The sequence below is a fragment of the Equus przewalskii genome, chromosome 20 (assembly GCF_037783145.1).
Source record: "Equus przewalskii isolate Varuska chromosome 20, EquPr2, whole genome shotgun sequence".
NCBI lineage: Eukaryota > Metazoa > Chordata > Mammalia > Perissodactyla > Equidae > Equus > Equus przewalskii.
This window is the reverse complement of record NC_091850.1, coordinates 16,685,723-16,705,348: the sequence shown is the minus strand read 5'-3', so window position 1 is coordinate 16,705,348 and position 19,626 is coordinate 16,685,723. Positions and strand designations below refer to the sequence as shown.

Sequence of the window (19,626 nt, the reverse complement as noted above, 5' to 3'; positions counted from 1 at the left end):
GTGCCTTCCCAGTCACTCTTTTCGTCTCCTTGCCCAACGATATTAATACTGGGTCCCACAGAACAGAGTTCCACACTGGAAACAGGTGTCTACCGCTAAAATTAAACAAGAATATACTCCCTCAAGTTACAGAGAAACTAATTTGACAGGAATCTCATTTTTTCTCTCAAATTTTGATAGCTTCTAAAAGGACGCTTTCAGGTATATTAGAAGATTAATACTCAAGTAGAAAAATGTATCTGATTGGAGTGACGTCAGCGACATGACGGAGTGAGCTCACCCAGGACTCTCTCCCCTGCAAATTACAACCAAAAGGAGCACCTGCATTCCAACCAAAAATATCCTACTAATACAGAAATCATCAGAGACCCACAGCAGCCAAATGACAGAAGGCGGAGAAGCTGGAGTCTCCCTGGGAGAAGCTGGAACGGGGTAAGAGAGAACTTCACTCCCTCCCCTACAGACAGGGATCGCTGCGCAGGTGAAGGAAGGAGCAGGGGAGGGGCCGCACATCCACGGATAGTCTAGGACTCCCACAGACCCAAGCAGCAGAAACCCTCTAATGGGGGAAAGCTTTCATGTGTGGGGAGCCCATCAAGCCAACGCCCCAGGAAACCAGAGAGTGAGAGCTGATCAGAATACCAGTCTGCGCACCAGAGAAAGTGCCCCTCATCCCCCAACCCACGCTGTGCCCCGCCATTGCAGCTGAAGGCGGAGGGCTCAGAAGGCATGGCTCTCAACACCCATCTAGTGGCGACAGGCTATAACTGCAACCGAATAATAGCATTATGCACAAAAACCACTCCTCTACCATCCAGCAATTTATAAAAGCTCCAGACCAGAAGGAAAACAATAAAAACAGAGAAGTATGTCCTGAGGACGTGGAAATAGGTAAACTAAGTGACAATGAATTCAGAATAGCTATCATCAAAAAACTCAGTGACATAAAGGGAACTATAGAGAAACAAGTCAACGAGTTCTGGAGTTACTTCACAAAAGAGACTGAAACTATAAAGAAGAAGAAAATCAGAAATACTAGAGATGCAAAATACAATGGATCAGCTAAAACAGAATACAGACTCCCTGAATACCCATGTAGACACCATAGAGGAGCAAATTAGCATAATCTAAGATAAACAGGTTGAACGGCTCGACAAAGGAAGAAAGAGAACTAAGAATTTAAAAAACTGAAGAAAATCTCAGAGAAATAGCCCACTCAATGAGAAAATGCAATTTAAGAATCATCGGAATTCCTGAGGGTGTGGAAAAGGAAAATGGAGCACAAAGTGTGCTCAATAACATAATAGCAGAGAACTCCCCAAATCTAGGGACTGAGAGAGAAATGTGTGTGGAGGAAGCTTTCAGATCTTCTAGATTTGTCAATGTTAAAAGACCTACTCCAAGGCATATAGTAGTAAAAATGGCAAAAATGATTCACAAAGAAAGAATAATCAGGGCAACAAGGCAGAAGAAAATAACCTACAAAGGAACTCCTATCAGACTTTCAGCGGATTTCTCTACAGAAACCTTACAAGCTAGGAGACACTGGAATGACATATTCAAAACTTTAAAAGATAAAAATCTTCAGCCAAGAATACTCTATCAGCAAAAATATCCTTCCGATGTGAGGCAGAAATTAAAGCTTTTCCAGCCAAAGAAAAGCTAAGGGACTTCATAGCCACAAGACCACCCCTACAAGAAATCCTCAAGAAGGTCCTCATACCTGTACAAAGAAAAAAAGGGAGAAAGGGGTCACAAAATACAGAGTAGGGAGACACACAGATAGAACCAGAATAGGATAGCAAATATTCAACTATAGCATTGCAAAGACAATCTTAGCACTCTAACAACAAACTCACAACACAAGTTGGAATAAGAGATGAAAATAATAATTTAGGAGGGGAGGAGGAAAAGGACTGAATCAGTTTAGGCTAAGGAAGTAAGAGGCCACCAGAAAATGGAGTATGTTATGCACAAGATTCTGAATACAAACTGCAGGGTAGCCACTAAACTAAAAAACAGAACAGAGACACAAAACATAAATAAGGAAAAAGCTAAAAAACCCAGCATAAGAAATTGCAGAAGTCAACGGGTAGGCTAAAGTGAAACAAACAGAAAGTGAAACAAAAGAAACACAGGAAAACCGGAAATGAGCAACAGAAGGACAGCATTAAGCCCTCATGCATCAATAATCACCCTCAATGTAAATGGACTGAACTCTCCAATAAAAAGACACAGAGTGGCAAGATGGATTAAAGAACAAGATCCAACAATCTGTTGCTTCCAGGAAACACACCTCAGCTCCAAGGACAGACACAGGCTCAGAGTGAAGGGGTGGAAGACGATAATCCAAGCTAATGGCAAACAAAATAAAGCAAGCGTCCAATACTTACATCTGACAAAGTAGATTTCAACATAAGGCAGGTAAAGAGCTACATAGAGGGGCAGTATATAATGATCAAAGGGACACTACATCAAGAAGAAATAAGGCTTATAAATATCTATGCACCCAACACAGGAGCACCAAAGTGCATACAGCAAATATTAACAAACCTAAAAGAAGATATTAAAAATAACACAAGGGGCTGGCCCCGTGGCCGAGTGGTTAAGTTCGCGTGCTCCACTGAGGGGGTCCACTGTTTCGTCGGTTCGAATCCTGGGCACGGACATGGCACTGCTCATCAAACCACGCTGAGGCAGCGTCCCACATGCCACAACTAGAAGGACCCACAACAAAGAATATACAGCTGGGTACTGGGGGGCTTTGGGGAGAAAAAGGAAAAAAAAATAAAATCTTTAAAAAAATAAATAACACAATAATAATAGAGGACCTCAACACCCCACTCACATCATTGGACAGATCATCCAGACAGAAAATCAACCAGGAAACGGTGGAATTAAATGAAAAGCTAAAACAGTTGGACTTAATAGACATATATAGAACACTCCACCCAAAAACAGCAGAATACACATTCTTCTCAAGTGCACATGGAACATTCTCAAGGATAGACCATATGTTGGGAAACAAGGCAAGCCCCTATAAATTTAAAAAAATTGAAATAATAACAAGCATCTTCTCTGATCATAATGCTATAAAGCTAGAAATTAATTACAAGAAAAAAGCTGAGAAAGGGACAAAGATATGGAGACTAAACAATATGCTATTGAACAAGTAATGGATCTTGAAGAAATTACGGAAGAAAAATCAAAAAATATCTGGAGACAAATGAAAATGATAACATGCCATACCAACTCATATGGGATACAGCAAAAGCTGTATTAAGAGGGAAATTCATTGCAATACAAGTACACATTAACAAACAAGAAAAATCCCAAACAAGCAATCTCAAATTATACCTAACTGAATTAGAGAAAGAAGAAAAAACAAAGCCCAAAGCCAGCAGAAGGAGAGAAATAATAAAAATCAGAGCAGAAATAAAGGCTATTGAAACAAAAAAGGCAATAGAAAGGATCAATGAAACAAAAAGCTGGTTCTTTGAGAATATAAATAAAATTGACAAACCCCTAGCCAGAATTACAAAGAAAAAAGAGAGAAAGTTCAAATAAAATCAGAAATGCAAGAGAATAATAACAACAGACTGCAGAAATACAACACATTGTAAGAGAATACTATGAAAAACTATATGCCAACAAAATGGATAACCTGGAGGAAACTGATAAATTCTTAGACTTTTACAATATCCCAAAGCTAAGTCAAGAAAAAGCAGACAGTCTGAACAGACCAATCACAAGGAAGGAGATTGAAACAGCAATCAAAAGCATCCCAAAGAATAAAACCCCAGGACCAGACGGCTTTCCTGGGGAATTCTACCAAACTTTCAAAGAGGATTTAATACCTATCCTTTTCAAGGTATTCCAAAAAATTAGGGAAGATGGAACACTTCCTAACACAGTCTACGAGGCCAACATCACGCTGATACCAAAGCCTGAAAAGGACAGCACGAAAAAGGAGAACTACAGGCCAATATCACTGATGAACATAGATGCAAAAATTCTCAACAAAATTCTGGCAACTCGAACTCAGCAATACACCTAAAGGATCATACTTCATGATCAAGCGGGATTCATAGCAGGGACTCAGGGATGGTTCAACATCCACAAATCAACCAACGTGATAACCACATCAACAAATTGAGGAATAAAAACCACATGATCATCTCAATAAATGCAGAGAAAGCATTTGACAAGATCCAACAGCCATTTATGATAAAAACTCTGAACAAAATGGGGACAGAAGGAAATTACCTCAACATAATAAAGGCCATATATGACAAACCCACAGCCAACATCATACTCAATGGGCAAAAACTGAGCGCCATCCCCCTGAAAACAGGAAAGAGACAAGGATGTCCTCTATCATCACTCTTATTCAACATAGTACTGGAGGTTTTAGCCAGAGCAATTAGGCAAGAGAAAGGAATAAAAGGAATCCAAATAGGGAGGGAAGAAGTGAAACTCTCACTGTTTGCCAATGACATGATCTTATATATAGACAACCCCAGAGAATCCATTGGAAAACTTTTAGAAATAATCAACAACTCCAGCAAAGTTGCAGGATATAAAATAAATTTACATAAATCAGTAGCATTTCTATACTCGAATAACAAACTAACAGAAAAAGAACTCAAGAACACAATACCATTCACAATCACAACAAAAGAATAAAATACCTTGGGGTGAACTTAACTAAGGAAGTGAAAGACCTTTATGACGAAAACTACAAGGCTTTTCTGAAAGCAATGAATGATGACATAAAGAGATGGAAACACATTCCATGTACTGGATTGGAAGAATAAACATAGTTAAAATGTCCATTCTACCTAAAGCAATCTACAGATTCAATGCCATCCCAATCAGAATCCCAATGACATTCTTTACATAAATAGAACAAAGAATCCTAAAATTCATATGGGGCAACAAAAGACCTCGAATTGCTAAAGCAATCCTGAGAAAAAAGAACAAAGCTGCAGGCATCACAATCCCTGACTTCAAAACATACTACAAAGCTACAGTAATCAAAACATCACGGTACTGGTTCAAAAAGAGGTGCACAGATCAATGGAACAGAATTGAAAGCCCAGAGATAAAACCACACATCTATGGACAGCTAATCTTCAACAAAGGAGCTGAGGGCATACAATGGAGAAAAGAAAGTCTTTTCAACAAATGGTGCTGGGAAAACTGGAAAGCCACATGTAAAAGAATGAAAATTGACCATTCTTTTTCACCATTCACAAAAATAAACTCAAAATGGATCAAAGACCTAAAGCTGAGACCTGAAACCATAAGGCTTCTAGAGGAAAATGTAGGCAGTACACTTTTTGACATCAGTATTAAAAGGATCTTTTCGGACACCATATCTTCTCAGACAAGGGAAACAACACAAAGAATAAACAAATGGGACTTCATCAGACTAAAGAGCTTCTTCAAGGCAAAGGAAAATAGGATTGAAACAAAAAACCACCCACTAACTAGGAAAAAATATTTGCAAGTCATATATCCGACTAAGGGTTAATATCCATAATATATAAAGAACTCACACAACTCAACAACAAAAAAATCAAACAACCCGATTAAAAAATGGGTAGGAGACATGAACAGACATTTCTCCAAAGAAGATATATGGATGGCCAATAGGCACATGAAAAGATGTTCATCATCTCTGTTCATCAGAGAAATGCAAATCAAAACCACACTAAGATATCACCTTGCACCCATTAGAATGACAAAAATAACCAAAACAAATAGTAACAAATGTTGGAGAGGTTGTGGACAAAAAGGAACCTTCATACACTGTTGGTGGGAATGCAAACTGGTGCAGCCACTATGGAAAACAGTATGAAGATTCCTCAAAAAATTAAAAATAGAACTACCATACGATCCAGCCATCCCACTACTGGGTATCTATCCAAAGAGCTTTAAATCAGCAATTCCAAAAGTCCCATGCACCCCAATGTTCATTGCAGCATTATTTACAATAGCCAAGACGTGGAAGCAACCTGAGTGCCCATCAACCGAAGATTGGATAAAGAAGCTGTGATATACACAATCGAATACTACTCAGCCATAAAAAAGAACAAAATCGTCCCATTTGCAACAACATGGATGGACTTTGAGGGTATTATGTTAAGTGAAATAAGCCAGATAGAGAAGGACAATCTCTGTATGACTCCACTCATATGAGGAATTTAAAAATGCAGACAAAGAGAACAGATTAGTGGCTACCGGGAGAAAGGTGGGGTGGTGGGTGGGCACAAAGGGTGAAGGGGTGCACCTACAACACGACTGACAAACAATAATGTACAACTGAAATTTCACAAGATTGTAACCTACCATTAACTCAATAAAAATTAAATTTAAAAAATGTATCTGATTGAACACATTTGCATATTTAACTAAACACATGATTGGTGCATTGTGCTTTAAAACTCCCAGAGAAAATCAGTGAACCACTAGTCCATTCTCCCCGCTCTTACCGCCCTGCCAGTGACCCCTGCTTACATTCCCCCTAGATAGAATAAGATCCCAGATTGGATCTCCCCCATCCCCACCCAGCCCTTTAAGCCAAGACAGCCGTTGGAAAGTCATTTAATGACTAAAAAGATTCCTCACTGCTGCTACTTACCCTGGTGCGAGAGAGGCAGCAACTGGGGAACTGCCTTCTGCGAGCAGCTTGCCCTAGTATCAGGCTCTGAACTGATGCTGACTGTTCAGAGTCCAAAAACAGATGGAAAAACACAAAAAGTTTTCTTGCCACAAGTAAAACAAAATTCCATTTCTTGATGTTAGAAAGACAGGTTCATGACAAAGCAGTAAAGTGCCATTTTTAAGAAAGATACTATCTCATTCTTATTCTAAATATGAAAGCTTAAAGATAACTGACAAAAATGGTGGAGAATTTTTTTAATTCTTATTTAAAGATGAAGCCCAAAGGAATTTGGCTACAATAGAATATTAAATGATTTTCCAGAAAGCCAGATATGCGACAAGTTATTTGTAGCTAAAGGGAAACACTGAAGTGTTTCATGAGTGGCTTCTTCCCAGGACACTACTTCTGCTCACACTTCACAATTACTGAATAAGGTGATATTCAAAATCGCTGTACTGCATTGGACATGTTTATTCTTCATGGCTTGCATCACCAATCCTGCACTCCAATCACAAATGAGTTAGTTTCACACAAGAAGTTCTAAGCTTATGCTTTTAACCTTAGGTCTTGCTCCCCAACAAAAACTAAATTTGGGATTTTCAAGTATTTGTTTAAAGTAACCACATAAGATGACTAAGAAACTAAATAATTTAAAATCAGCTCTCATTCAAAGGCCCATAATCCCTTATTCTAAGACCCAAAGCCCTCAAAATCCTAGTTCTTTTGTAACATTTGGTGCCAAAACCCAACCCGAACTTATCTAATGGCAAAACTTAGCCTGAACAAATGAAGGAACCACCCTAGCCTTTACCTACCCCAGTTAGACTAGTCATATTTCACTGTATAAATATTAATGTGTTGATTATGAGGTACTGTCCTAGACCTTGCTGAGGGTGTTACATAAGGTATATGAATCATATAACCTTTCAAAAATTCAAAAAGTTCTGGCTTCAAGAGTTTTGGATGATGGACTATGAACCTGTATCTAGATAAAGTCTTTACTATTAAAAGACGCTTCTAAATTCAACCTATTATTTTTCAGAGAGCCAAAACATTTTTAATGTATTAAAGATCTATTGCATAATAAAACTTGAAACAGTCCCTTAGGTCCCTTAGATAAAATGCACTAAATATATCCCACACATATATTTTCTTAATTATAGGACTGTAAGTGCCACAAGATTTCAGTTCCTGTTTGGTTTTTTTTCCATTATAAAAATACAGAAAACTTGCACTGAATTTGTAAGTACTATCATGCTTTCTAGATTTAAGTCTTCACTAGATTATTAAGTCTTATAAAGTAAAAGTTTATTCTATTTATTAAACTATCAACCAATTTTGCACTCCTTTTCTTTGGTAAGAACGAATTATCTCAAGTCAAAACAAATACTCTTATGAGTTAACAAATAGATAAATACTATGAATCGCAGCCCTGAAATTTTACTTTTTATATCTTATCAGATAATCCAATTCCTAGCAATAAATATTCACTAACTGGGAGGATAATCATTTGTAGCAATCATTACTAATAGTATATAGCCAAAGAACACTGACATTTTTACCAAACTTTATGAGCAAATTTTTTAACATTTTTTTAAACACTGATACACTTTATTTCTTAAAGCAGTTTTGGTTTATAAAAAAACTGAGGAGAAAGTAAAAGATACACTCCCTCTCCACAACCACCACGCTTAATTTCCTCTATTATAAACATCTTTCATTGGTGTGGTACATTTGTTATAATTGACGAACCAATATTGATACATTATTATTAACTAAACTCCACAGTTCACGTTGGGGTTCATTCTTCATGTTACACAGTTCTATGAGTTTTGACAAATACATAATATCATGCATCCACCATTACATCATCATCCAGAATAATTTCACTACCCTAAAAATCCTCCAACTACTCACTCCTCTTCTGTCCTCTCCCCAAACCCTGGCAACCACTGGTCTTTTTACTGTCTCCCTAGTTTTGCCTTTTCCAGAATGTCATATAGTTGAAATCACAGAGTACGTAGCCTTTTCAGCTTGGCTTCTTTCACTTAGCAATATGCATTTAAGGTTCTTCCATGTCTTTCTATGCTAGATAGATCATTTCTTTTTAGCACTGAATAATATTCCATCATATGGATATACCACAGTTTATCCATTCACCTATTACAGGACATCTCTGTTGCTTCCAAATTTTGGCAATTATGAATAAAGCTGTTAAAAACATCTGTGTACTGGTTTTTGTGTGGACATAAGTTTTTTACTCATTTCGGTAAACACCTAGGAGCAGGACTACTAGATCGTATAGTAAGACTATGTTTAGTTTTGTAAGAAACTGCCAAACTGCCTTCCAAAGTGGCTGTATCATATTACATTTCCACCAGCAATGAATGAGAACTTCTGTTGCTCCACGTCCTCACCAGCATTTGGTGTCATCAGTGTTTTGAATTTCACCCATTCTAATAGGTGTGTAGTGCTATCTCACCAGTTTTAATTTACAATTCCCTAATGAAATGATATTGCACATCTTTTCATATGCTTATTTGCCATCTATACATCATCTTTGGTAAGCTGTCTATCTGTTCAGATCTTTTCCCCACTTTTTGACTGTGGTGTTTGTTTTCTTATAGTTGAGTTGTAAGAGTTCTTTGTATATTTTGGATACAAATCCCTTATCAGATATGCGTTTTATAAATATTTTTCCCCAGTCTATTGCTATACACAGATCAAAAGTTTTTAATTTTAATGAAGTCCAACTTATCAATTATTTCTTTCATGGACCATGCTTTTGGTGTTGTTATCTAAAAACTCACTGCCAAATTCAAGGTGCAAATTTATCTTTTGATTATAAAAAATTGTCAAAGAAACAACATCTGGAGTTCAACCAATTTCTAAGGACCAAAAAGGTGAAGTACACAACATCCCCAGCTAGAGTTTTCAAAATAGTATTTATGAAACATAAAAATAAATTCACAAAATATTCACACAAATGCCTTCACTTCACTTTTATCTAAAGTATGACAGATGACACTCCCAAAATAAGTCATACTGGGATACTCTGCTTTCAAACTCTTTGGTCCGCAACAGAAAAATACAGATATCATCATGTTAATATTTTCATATATTCAGATGAAAGGTTGGTAAAAAGAAAAAAAAAGATTTGTCCTGTTTTACGAAAGGTTATGAATTAATGGAAAGGAGATAAATTTGACCTTTTTCATGTATTTTAAAATAACTGTATAATAATCTCATTATATCCATAAAAAATATATTTGTTTAGCCATTTTGCCAATTCAATGTTTAACAAATTAAAAAATTATACAACTTCTGCTTGAAAAGGGAGGGAGGGGGATGTAACTCTGATTGCAAGTTTAGATCATAAGAAGACAATTGCTGGTGGTAGGCAAAATGAACATCTTAATTTCAATTGTCTTCTTATCACATATAATTCACTGATGAAGCTCATTTAGTAGAAGTAAGAGCTTTCAGGGCTTCTCAAAAATGAGTTACCATCTAGGAATAATATTTAACCCATTCAAATCTTGCAGATTTCTCAAGATATATGCAATAGAAAAGTTAGAAGATAATTTCTACTAATTTAGTAGACCTGTACTCGGTGTGTGAACCAACAGCTCTTAACTACTTAATCTTAGCAAAGGCATTCCATAACATGCCCTGAAACTATTTTTAAGACTTTATGACCAGCAATTTTTCCCAATGAATCCCCTAAAGAGCACAGCATTTAAGGAAAATAACCATGGAATTCAGTAAGCTTGGCTAATGTGAAACTAATAGAGCTTCAGTTTTCATTATTGGCAGCATACACTCAATATTTATATAATTTTTCTTTCCTTTAAGTTCATCTGACATAAATTAAAATTCATCAAAAAACATTTTCAAGTGTTCTGTAAAATGGATGTATGACAAATACTCAATAAACCAAATCTACACATTACCTCTTCCAAAGGTAGCATGAAAAGCAGTTTTTTTGTTTTTGGGGGGTTTTTCTGCCAAGGAAGATTCGCCCTGAGCTAACATCTGTCGCCAATCTCCCTCTATCTTGTATGTAGGTCACCGCCACAACACTGCCACTGAGGAGTGGTGTAGGTCCACACCTGGAGAACCAAACCCGGGCTGCCAAAGCAGAGGCACACCAAACTTAACCACTAGGCCACAGGGTCAGCCCCGAAAAGCAGTTTTAAACAAAGAAAAACATCTGTGATTACAGCAAATTACTTACAGATGCATTTGGTATTACTTTATTTTGTGACAATTATATAAAGAAAGAGTGCTGGAACAACTGCTCATAAGAAGTGATTGAATCAGTATTTTCTATAACAACGTAGACAAGAAATGCAGCTCTACATGGAAATAAGTAAACAAGAAAATAAAACTTTTTTCCAATCTAAGAAACCAAGCTCCATAATATTTTATTTCTTAATTCAAATAGACATTTCCCCCATATTTTAAGATATCTGTAATCAGGATATATATTCAATATAATAGTGTCCCATTATTTTCCTGAAAAGCTGTTTTAATGAGGCATCTGAGATTAAGAGATGACTTGGAAACACATTTCCAAAAAGTTAAGTTGAATTTTCATGGTAGTAATTATTATTAAACATAAATGACAATCTTATTCCATTTCACATTTAGTAGCTTTTCATTAAATTTTTCTACCTATATTTACCAAATATCTATTACATACCAAGCAGTGTGCATGGCACTGAGGATACAATGGTGAGCAAAGCAGACCATCCCTTCCCTAGTAAAGTTTATTGCCTTGTGCCTATTGGGGTTAAACTGGGAAAAGGCAGCACAGCACCTATGTCAACATGGAACAAGGGGTTACAACAACCAAGTATGGACAATATACTGTTTTGATACCAGCTTCCTGGACTACCACAGGGAAAGAGTGGCTGGAGAGACTTGCCATGCCATAAAAGCCAACAAACACCAATGTCCTCCTAGAGTGCAGCAGGGTATTTATGGCCACTTTCGCCATAAATAACACTTTACTTTTATAGTACCTCACAGTTAATAAAAATAATAAAAATAAAATAATAATGTTAATAAAAATAAACATCATAACTCATCCATACCTTCTTCCTCAAGACTAGCAATTTATAACCATCGAAGTAGCTACTCAAAAATAATAAAAATTAGGCCTCACTTATCTTCTTCGAGACAGTCACCTTAAAAAAATATTTTTCAAACTATATGCCAGAAAAAAAATTTTCAGAAAATCCATGTATCCATAGTACATGATCTCCCTCAACTTCCCAAATATTATCAGATCTCAAACTTTACAGATGCAGTATTCCATAACAATTCAACCAAAAAAGTTATCTTGTACTGTCTTTTTCCTGGGGCACTAATAAAAGGAACAAAAGTGATTTTAAAAAATAAACTTGAAAGCAATTAGACTACCAAAAACATAGAAAAATATTTTTTCCAAGTTATCCTTTAATACTGTGAATAATCTACTTATTACACTAATAATACTTGGAGCAAAAATCTGAGGAATAAACAATGCTAGAAAAACACTAAGGCTGAATGCCATAAAAGCCAGACATTTTTTTGTTATGCTAACCCACACCACACCAGTTGAAAAGGATAATCCAAAGTATTTTATTCTAAATTTTGGTTTAAGAGGCTATCGACATTTCTGTGTTTTTTAGAATAATCACCTAGAATGACTTCACTAAAATCTCCAACCAAAAACTGGAACAGTGCACATCCTAGAGTAAGAGAATGTTAATAGCCAAACACTTCAAACAATGGAGACATAATAGGATTTCAAATAATGGATATTTTTAACAAACTTAGGGTAAAGGTTTTTTGCACATTAAGATATGCTTACACAGATGTTCTTCTATCATCAGCTAATAACAATATATAATACAGACTTAGGATGAAGCTCATTATTCATGATAATAAATAGTGACAAAGACTCTCTGCTTGTCCAAACTTTAGTAAGGCTCCTCTGAGCCCTCTTCTCAACTAGGCTTCAACCTCGGCCTTCTGTGTCCATGCCGTCCTCGCTGGGCCTACAAAGGCCAGTATTAGCAAGAATCCCCAACTCGTGGTATCTGATCATACTTGATACCTGATCAAGTTCCTTATCCCCCACTTTTGATGTCTAGGTCCTGGTATGCCTTTAACAAGAATCCCGTTAGGTCAGTTTAGCAAGAATCCTCCTACCCTGATGTCTTCTCTTAGTAATTTTCCAACCACTGACCCCCAAATGCTCCCCACACGTCCTTGCTACATTCAGAGTTGAGCTCCATCTCTCACCCCTACTGCAATAGTCTTAAATAAAGTCTTCCTCACGGTTTTAACAAGAGTCAGAATAATTTTTTTTTTTAACAATAGGAACCTTGTTAGGGAGAAAACCTCCAATTCCTCAGTAAACTTTGGTTGGCAGACTGAAAGAAGGGAAAAAACTAAAACTTCTTCTTAAAATTAATCTATATTAGTGCAGCCCAGTGGCATAGTGGTTACATTCACACACCCTGCTTCAGCAGCCTGGGGTTCGTGGGTTCAGATCCCAGGCATGGACCTACACACTGCTCATCATGCCATGCTGTGGTGGCATCCCATGTACAAAATGGAGGAAGACTGGTACAGATATGAGCTCAGCAATAATCTTCCTCAAGCAAAAAGAGGAAGACTAGCAACAGATAGTTCAGGGCCAAGCTTCCTCACCAAACATCTATATCAACCAACATCTGCGTGCTGAACTGTGTTCACGGTACCTTGTCGATAGATTAAAAGATATAAAGACATGTGTAAAAGAATTGGACTGGCCTTTGTCTCTGACTCCTGGAAGAGAGACTCTAATTCTTGGAATTTTCTGAGTAATATGAGTACCTTTGTTATCCATGAACCTGTTGGATCACAGTTGAGTTTACGCTAACAAGATGACTCAGGACGGGGTCTAGGCACCAGAAAGACCAACCAAGTTATTAGATGGATGAGGTTGTGAGCCCCAGGGAGGGAAGGGGGGCTACAGATTGAGGTTCAATCACATGGCCAATGATTCAATCAATCATAACTACACAATAAAAACACTGGACATTAAAGCTTGGTGGAGCCTCCTGGTTGGTGAATACATCAGTGTGCCGGGAAGGTGACAAGCTCTGAATCTACTGAGAGAAGGTACAGATGCTCTGCATTCAGGCACCCCTAAACTCTCAGACCTCGCTCTATGTCTATCTTCATTTGGCTAGTCCTGATTTGTATCTTTTATAATAAAACTGTAATCATAAGTATAGAGCTTTCTTAAGTTATATGAGTCATTCTAGTGAATCATTAAACCTGAAGGGGTCATGGGAACCTCCAAATTTGTAGCCAGCTGATCAGAAGTACAGGTGGCCTGGGGACCCCCAAACTTGTGGCTAGCATCTGATGTGAGGGTAGTCTTGTGGGGGAGGAAGGTCATGGGAATCCCCTGGACTTGTAGCCAGTTGGTCAGAAGTATGGATGGCCTGGGGACCCTCAAACTTGCAATTGACACCTAAAGTGAGAGCAGTCTTATTGGAGACTATGACCTTAAACCTGTGGAGTCTGACACTAACTCCGGGTGGTTAGCATCAGAATTGGATTACTCTATACTGCAACATGCAAGACAAACTTTCTATCTTCAAGGAATTGTATGTTTATCTGTAGGTCCACTGAAGCCCACAGACAATCCATCACTGCTAAAAGAGCCTAATCAGCTACATAGGTTGCTGAGCCCCAGAATAAGGAGTTTTGATTTTGACTTATCGTACATTTTCAAAATATTATTATTTGAATCTTTTCTTTTGGCACTGTCTTGGAGACAGACAAAACTAACCTACATACAGAACAGTTACATTTCTAGAACAACTAGGAGAAGATGGATATATAGTTAAGGCAATTACACTTCACATTTACCAAAACGAAATTGGGATAGTTTCTAGTGGGATTTTAAAATTTAAAATAGCCTTCCTTATTTGAAAAATAGTATGTGTTCAAGGTTGGAAAAAAATAGAAAATGTAGAAAATAAAATGAAAATAATCTCATATACTAATAATACCACTATTCAGAGAGAACCATTAGTACTCTTTTCCCTCCCATCTCCACTTAACATATTATAAAGATCTGGGGCCGGCCTGGTGGCGCAATGGTTAAGTTCACACGTTCCGCTTCGGCGGCCCAGGGTTTGCCGGTTGGGATCCTGGGTGCAGACATACACACTGCTTGTCAAGCATGTTGTGGCAGGTGTCCCACATATCAAGTAGAGGAAGATGGGCAAGGATGTTAGCTCAAGGCCAGTCTTCCTCAGCAAAAAGAGGATTGGCAGCAGATGTTAGCTCAGGGCTGATCTTCCTCAAAAAAAAAAATTATAAAGATCTTTCCATGTCAATAAATATCCTCAGAAATTATAAAATGGATGAATGATCATAACATTTCATCACTGGGGTAAATCATAAATAGTCCCTTATAGCTCAAATAATTTATTTCCAATTTTCCTACTATAAAAAATAATGCTGTGATAAACATTCTTGTAACTAATTCTCTGCATGAAACTGTTATTTTCTTAGAATAAATTGCTTGAAGTATAGTTTCTAAGTCCAACGATATATTCTTTTTAATATCAATTTACACCCTTGCCAGCTTTGTGTATGAGAATACCTGTTTTCTACACTTGACAAGCTGGGAAAGCTCTTGCCTTTGCCAGTGTAACAGGCATGTTCTCAGTGTTGCTTTAAAATGAACTTCTTTGATTTCTTAAGAATGTTAAATCTTTTTAAATATTTTTTGTCAATATTTTTCTTCCACTGACAACTTTCCGTTCATGCTCTTTTTGTCCATTCTGCTTTGGGACATTCATGTTTCTCACTAATTCATATATAAAGGGATTAAGCCTTTTTCACATACATCCACATACATTCCTAGTTTGTCATGATGCAGTTCAGGTCACTGTGAATAAGACAATGTCTCTTTAGGAGCTTTATAAGATAGTCACAAAAAAACATTGACTATATTATTATTTTAAGGCTAAACATTTTTACTAAAAGGTTCTATCATGGAATAATAAAGACCTAAGTAAAGCAACTACTCACAGTCAGTACTCAACTCAATGTAAAATAACCTATTAAACACAGATTAGAGTTTTCTATTCCCAAGCTATATACATTTTAAACTCTAGAAAATGTATACTTATTCATTACAACATAAGGATTTGGGATTTAACACTAAGTTTATTGTTACTATCATTACTCTGAAAGTCTGCATACAAATTCAAGCTTTTGCCATTTTCTAGGAATGTAAAAATTTACAAAAGTAAATGTATAAGGAAGTGCAGAAGAACAAGGTAAACCTACATAAAGCCAAAAGAGGAGGAAAAGAAATTTGGTGTCAAATAAAAAATGGATCCTTAAAACAAACTTTAATGCAAAAAGCATACAAATCTATAGTTTTCTGAATATTGCATCTTTTTTGATTAGCTGATGAAGAAACAGTACAGAATCTATTTTTTTTAAGATTATGAACCTTAGATTGTAAAAAAAAAAAGTCACTGCTTTAAAATGTTCTATCATCCACAATCTTATTATTCATCATCGAATTATAAAGTATGTGTGTGTATGAACTTACATCAAACATAAACCACTTACAGAAAGCAAATTCTCTTCTACATCTGATGCTGTGTATATGTATATATATTAACTATTTTAAAAAACAAACAAACAAGTCTACCCTAGGAATTTGCAGGAATCCCTTTACTTTTTTTTTTTTTGAGGAAGATTAGCCCTGAGATAACTACTGCCAATCCTCCTCTTTTTGCTGAGGAAGACTGGCCCTGAGCTAACATCCGTGCCATCTTCCCCTACCTTCTATGTGGGACGCCTACCACAGCATGGCTTGCCAAGCGGTGCCATGTCCACACCTGGGATCCGAACCAGCGAACCCGAGGCCACCAGCGCGGAACGTGCACTTAACCACTGCGCCACCAGGCCGGCCCCTACATATTTTATTAATTAATCCACAAGTCACCAGCACATTTAAGGCCCAGAAACTGGCCAAATACTACTTCTTATTTTAATATAAATAAATTCGACTTAAAATATCTTTCCAAGTCACTCCTCTCCAGTAGCAAACTCATGGGAATTAATATCAAGGATTCAGATCAAGTCTTTTTCTACTTTTTTTTAAATTTAGCTTTACTGCTTTTAATTTAAGCTGCTTGATATTTATAATAACTCAAAAATATCTGTTATAAAAGTAAGTGAAAAACAAGGCAAAAAATTGAATTTGTAGTTTGCTCATAATGATCTAAAAAACTATCCACCTAAAGAAAATAACATCAAAATGTTAACAGTAGTTGTCTTCAGCTAGTAGAATTATGGAGGATTTCTTTTCCCCTTTTCCTTTATAACAGATTTTCTTAAATACATAAATGAATATGTATTATTTTTATAATTAAACTTTTTTTAGAAAAAGATAAAATGTACCAAGTCAAGTAACTAAAAGCAACTCCTGATTCTCAAGCAATTATCTCCTCAAATCAGGGGCAGTGTTTAAAAAAACTTTATCTGGTAATAGTTGCTCACAATAATAACTACAAAAAATACCTTGTACTTCAAACAAGTGCAGTAACATTGTCTATTATCATCTAAGTGGCAGTACTATATGCTTTCCTGCACATTGTTTCATAAGCCCAAAGGCTAAAATAGAAGTTACCAGTTACGGTGGAACTTATTTCTTAGTAAAAAAGTAAATATCTTCTTAAACTAAATCCCAGATTTTTCTCCCCTTTTACTCCTATAAAAGTAGTTATAGGGGGCCAGCCCCGTGGCTGAGTGGTTGGGTTTGCGCGCTCTGCTTCGATAGCCCAGGGTTTCAGCAGCTCGAATCCTGGGCGTGGACGTGGCATCACTCATCAGGCCATGCTGAGGCAGCATCCCACATGCCACAACTAGAGGGACTCACAACTAAAAATATACAACTATGTACTGGGGGGCTTTGGGAGAAAAAGGAAAAATAAAATCTTTAGGAAAAAAAGTGGTTATAATCAAATCAGAACATGTAGACTATATATGGAAATATGTAGTATATCTTGGAACATAGCAAAATCCAACTCCCCTTCACCTTCAGGATACTGTACTAATGACCATCAAAAAAATAAAAAATCTGCTAGCTAAAAAGAAAAAAATGAACTTAGACATGAACTAGTAAACCAAAGAACTAGGATATTAATTTTAACCTATTTGGAAGCACAACAGAGAAAGAAAAGCCAGCCTGTCCTATTGTGGAAATAAGGCTGCTGAGTTTGCTAAGACAATACAATTTTTTTAAGTCACCTATCTGGGGAAGACAACTGACAAGAGCCAGGGGGTCAAAGGAGAAATACAGCATGACTTGCTGCACTCCCAAGACGCTCAGAGAGGTACATCTTTACTCAGCTCCCCTTCTATTTCCAAGTCACATAAAGAGACATAGGGTCAAGTTCAGGAATCAGAGCCAAGGATAAAGAAAGTAAGCACAATATCTCAAGTGCCAATCTTAACCTAGCTTGTAAAACTTAACCTGGAAGGAAAGTTGTCAGTTATCTAAAATAATGAAACCCGATTTTATCCTACAAACTGGTGGACTATTTAAAAGACAGGACAACTTTTAGTCTCCATGTATTCTGAGGATTTTATTTTGCATATGTATTTACATTCTTAGTGTTGAGTTTTCTCAAATTTAATAAAGAAATCTATCTCCTTTTTCATAGCCTCAATTTCCATTTAATAATAAGATTTAAAAAAAAGTATAATCTTAGTTTCAGCTCTACCATAAAATAGCTTACTGGGCTTGAGGAAGTATCTGGACCTAAGTTTCTCCACTGTATACCAAAAGGAGCTGGCCCAAATAACTTAAACGACCCCTTCCACTCTAAAATAATCATTCTATAATTGTTCATGACGGCATCAAGCTGTTTTGGGTAACATTCCCCTTTAAGTAGAGAAACAATGCCCCTGGATTAAAACAGGGGGCAGACTCCTCAAGCAATCATTCACCACATTAACACTGGTGAAGACAGTACTGTGGATTCACCCCCACCCCAACTCCATCACTTTATCCAACCTCCAGCACAACAAACCCATCACTACCTACTTATTAATTTACTTACAGAGGAAATGGGTAAACCAAGCCCCACTGTGCTGAGGACAGTGGTTGTGATGGTACCATCATGGTACGGATACTGGATGCTGTTGTCTTTACAGAAAAAGCCTCTCTGAAATGGATATATTTGGCCCAAATTTAGAACAGCCATAGGCATGGAAGCTGTTGGGGAAGGGAAAAAAAGACACACATGGTTAAGTTCAATTCACTCTGTTAGGAAGTAAAGTCTACTGAATGGGATGCAAATCTTAACCAAATTTTGCCCTTTCTGAAGAAGGATCAATACTCCATAATATCCAAGAGTGAAGATTGAGGAAACCATGCAGCATTAGGTTGTCCACATCAGTCCCACTTTCAAGTAAAAATTCTCTTACTTGCGTTGACCTCTGATTTTAGAGACAATCAATAAAAGAAACCCAAAGGGAAGAGAAGAAAATTGGCCCATGGTAAAATAAAGTTGGGAAAACAAGAAGGCTTTATATTTTATATTTTGTAACCAATTCACCTTTAATTGAATTGCTCAATATCTTAAATATGTTTAAGAAGAAAAGGGAAAACTCAGTAAATATATTTAATAATTAGTAACATCATAACAGCTAAATGTAGTTAAGGAGGGTAAAGATATAAAATTTTATTTCACATCAAAATTTAAATTAATAGGGTTAGGAAAAAAACAGAAACCATAAGTACATTTGATAACAAAAACAGAAAGAAACAAGCCCTTTGTTTTCCAAAGACAAATTAAAATGGTGTTCATTAGCCCTGGCAAGGCTCCAATATCACTTAAGTTGTAGAGAAATAATTTTCAATTGTAATTTTC

At 36.6% G+C, this 19,626-nt stretch overlaps 1 protein-coding gene across 2 annotated transcripts in view; it reads right to left on the bottom strand.

Annotated features, from left to right (window-relative positions):
- The window catches only part of PLPP1 (phospholipid phosphatase 1), a 96,185-nt gene that overhangs the window by 45,436 nt on the left and 31,123 nt on the right, over positions 1-19,626 (bottom strand). Inside the window, exon 2 of one of the 2 annotated variants that reach the window (XM_070587586.1) lies at positions 18,814-18,968. The exons of the other annotated variant lie outside the window; for it this stretch is intronic. Within the exon in view, the coding sequence (XP_070443687.1) occupies positions 18,814-18,968 (155 nt within the window). The remainder of the gene's footprint in view (positions 1-18,813; positions 18,969-19,626) is intronic. 2 annotated transcript variants of the gene reach the window in all.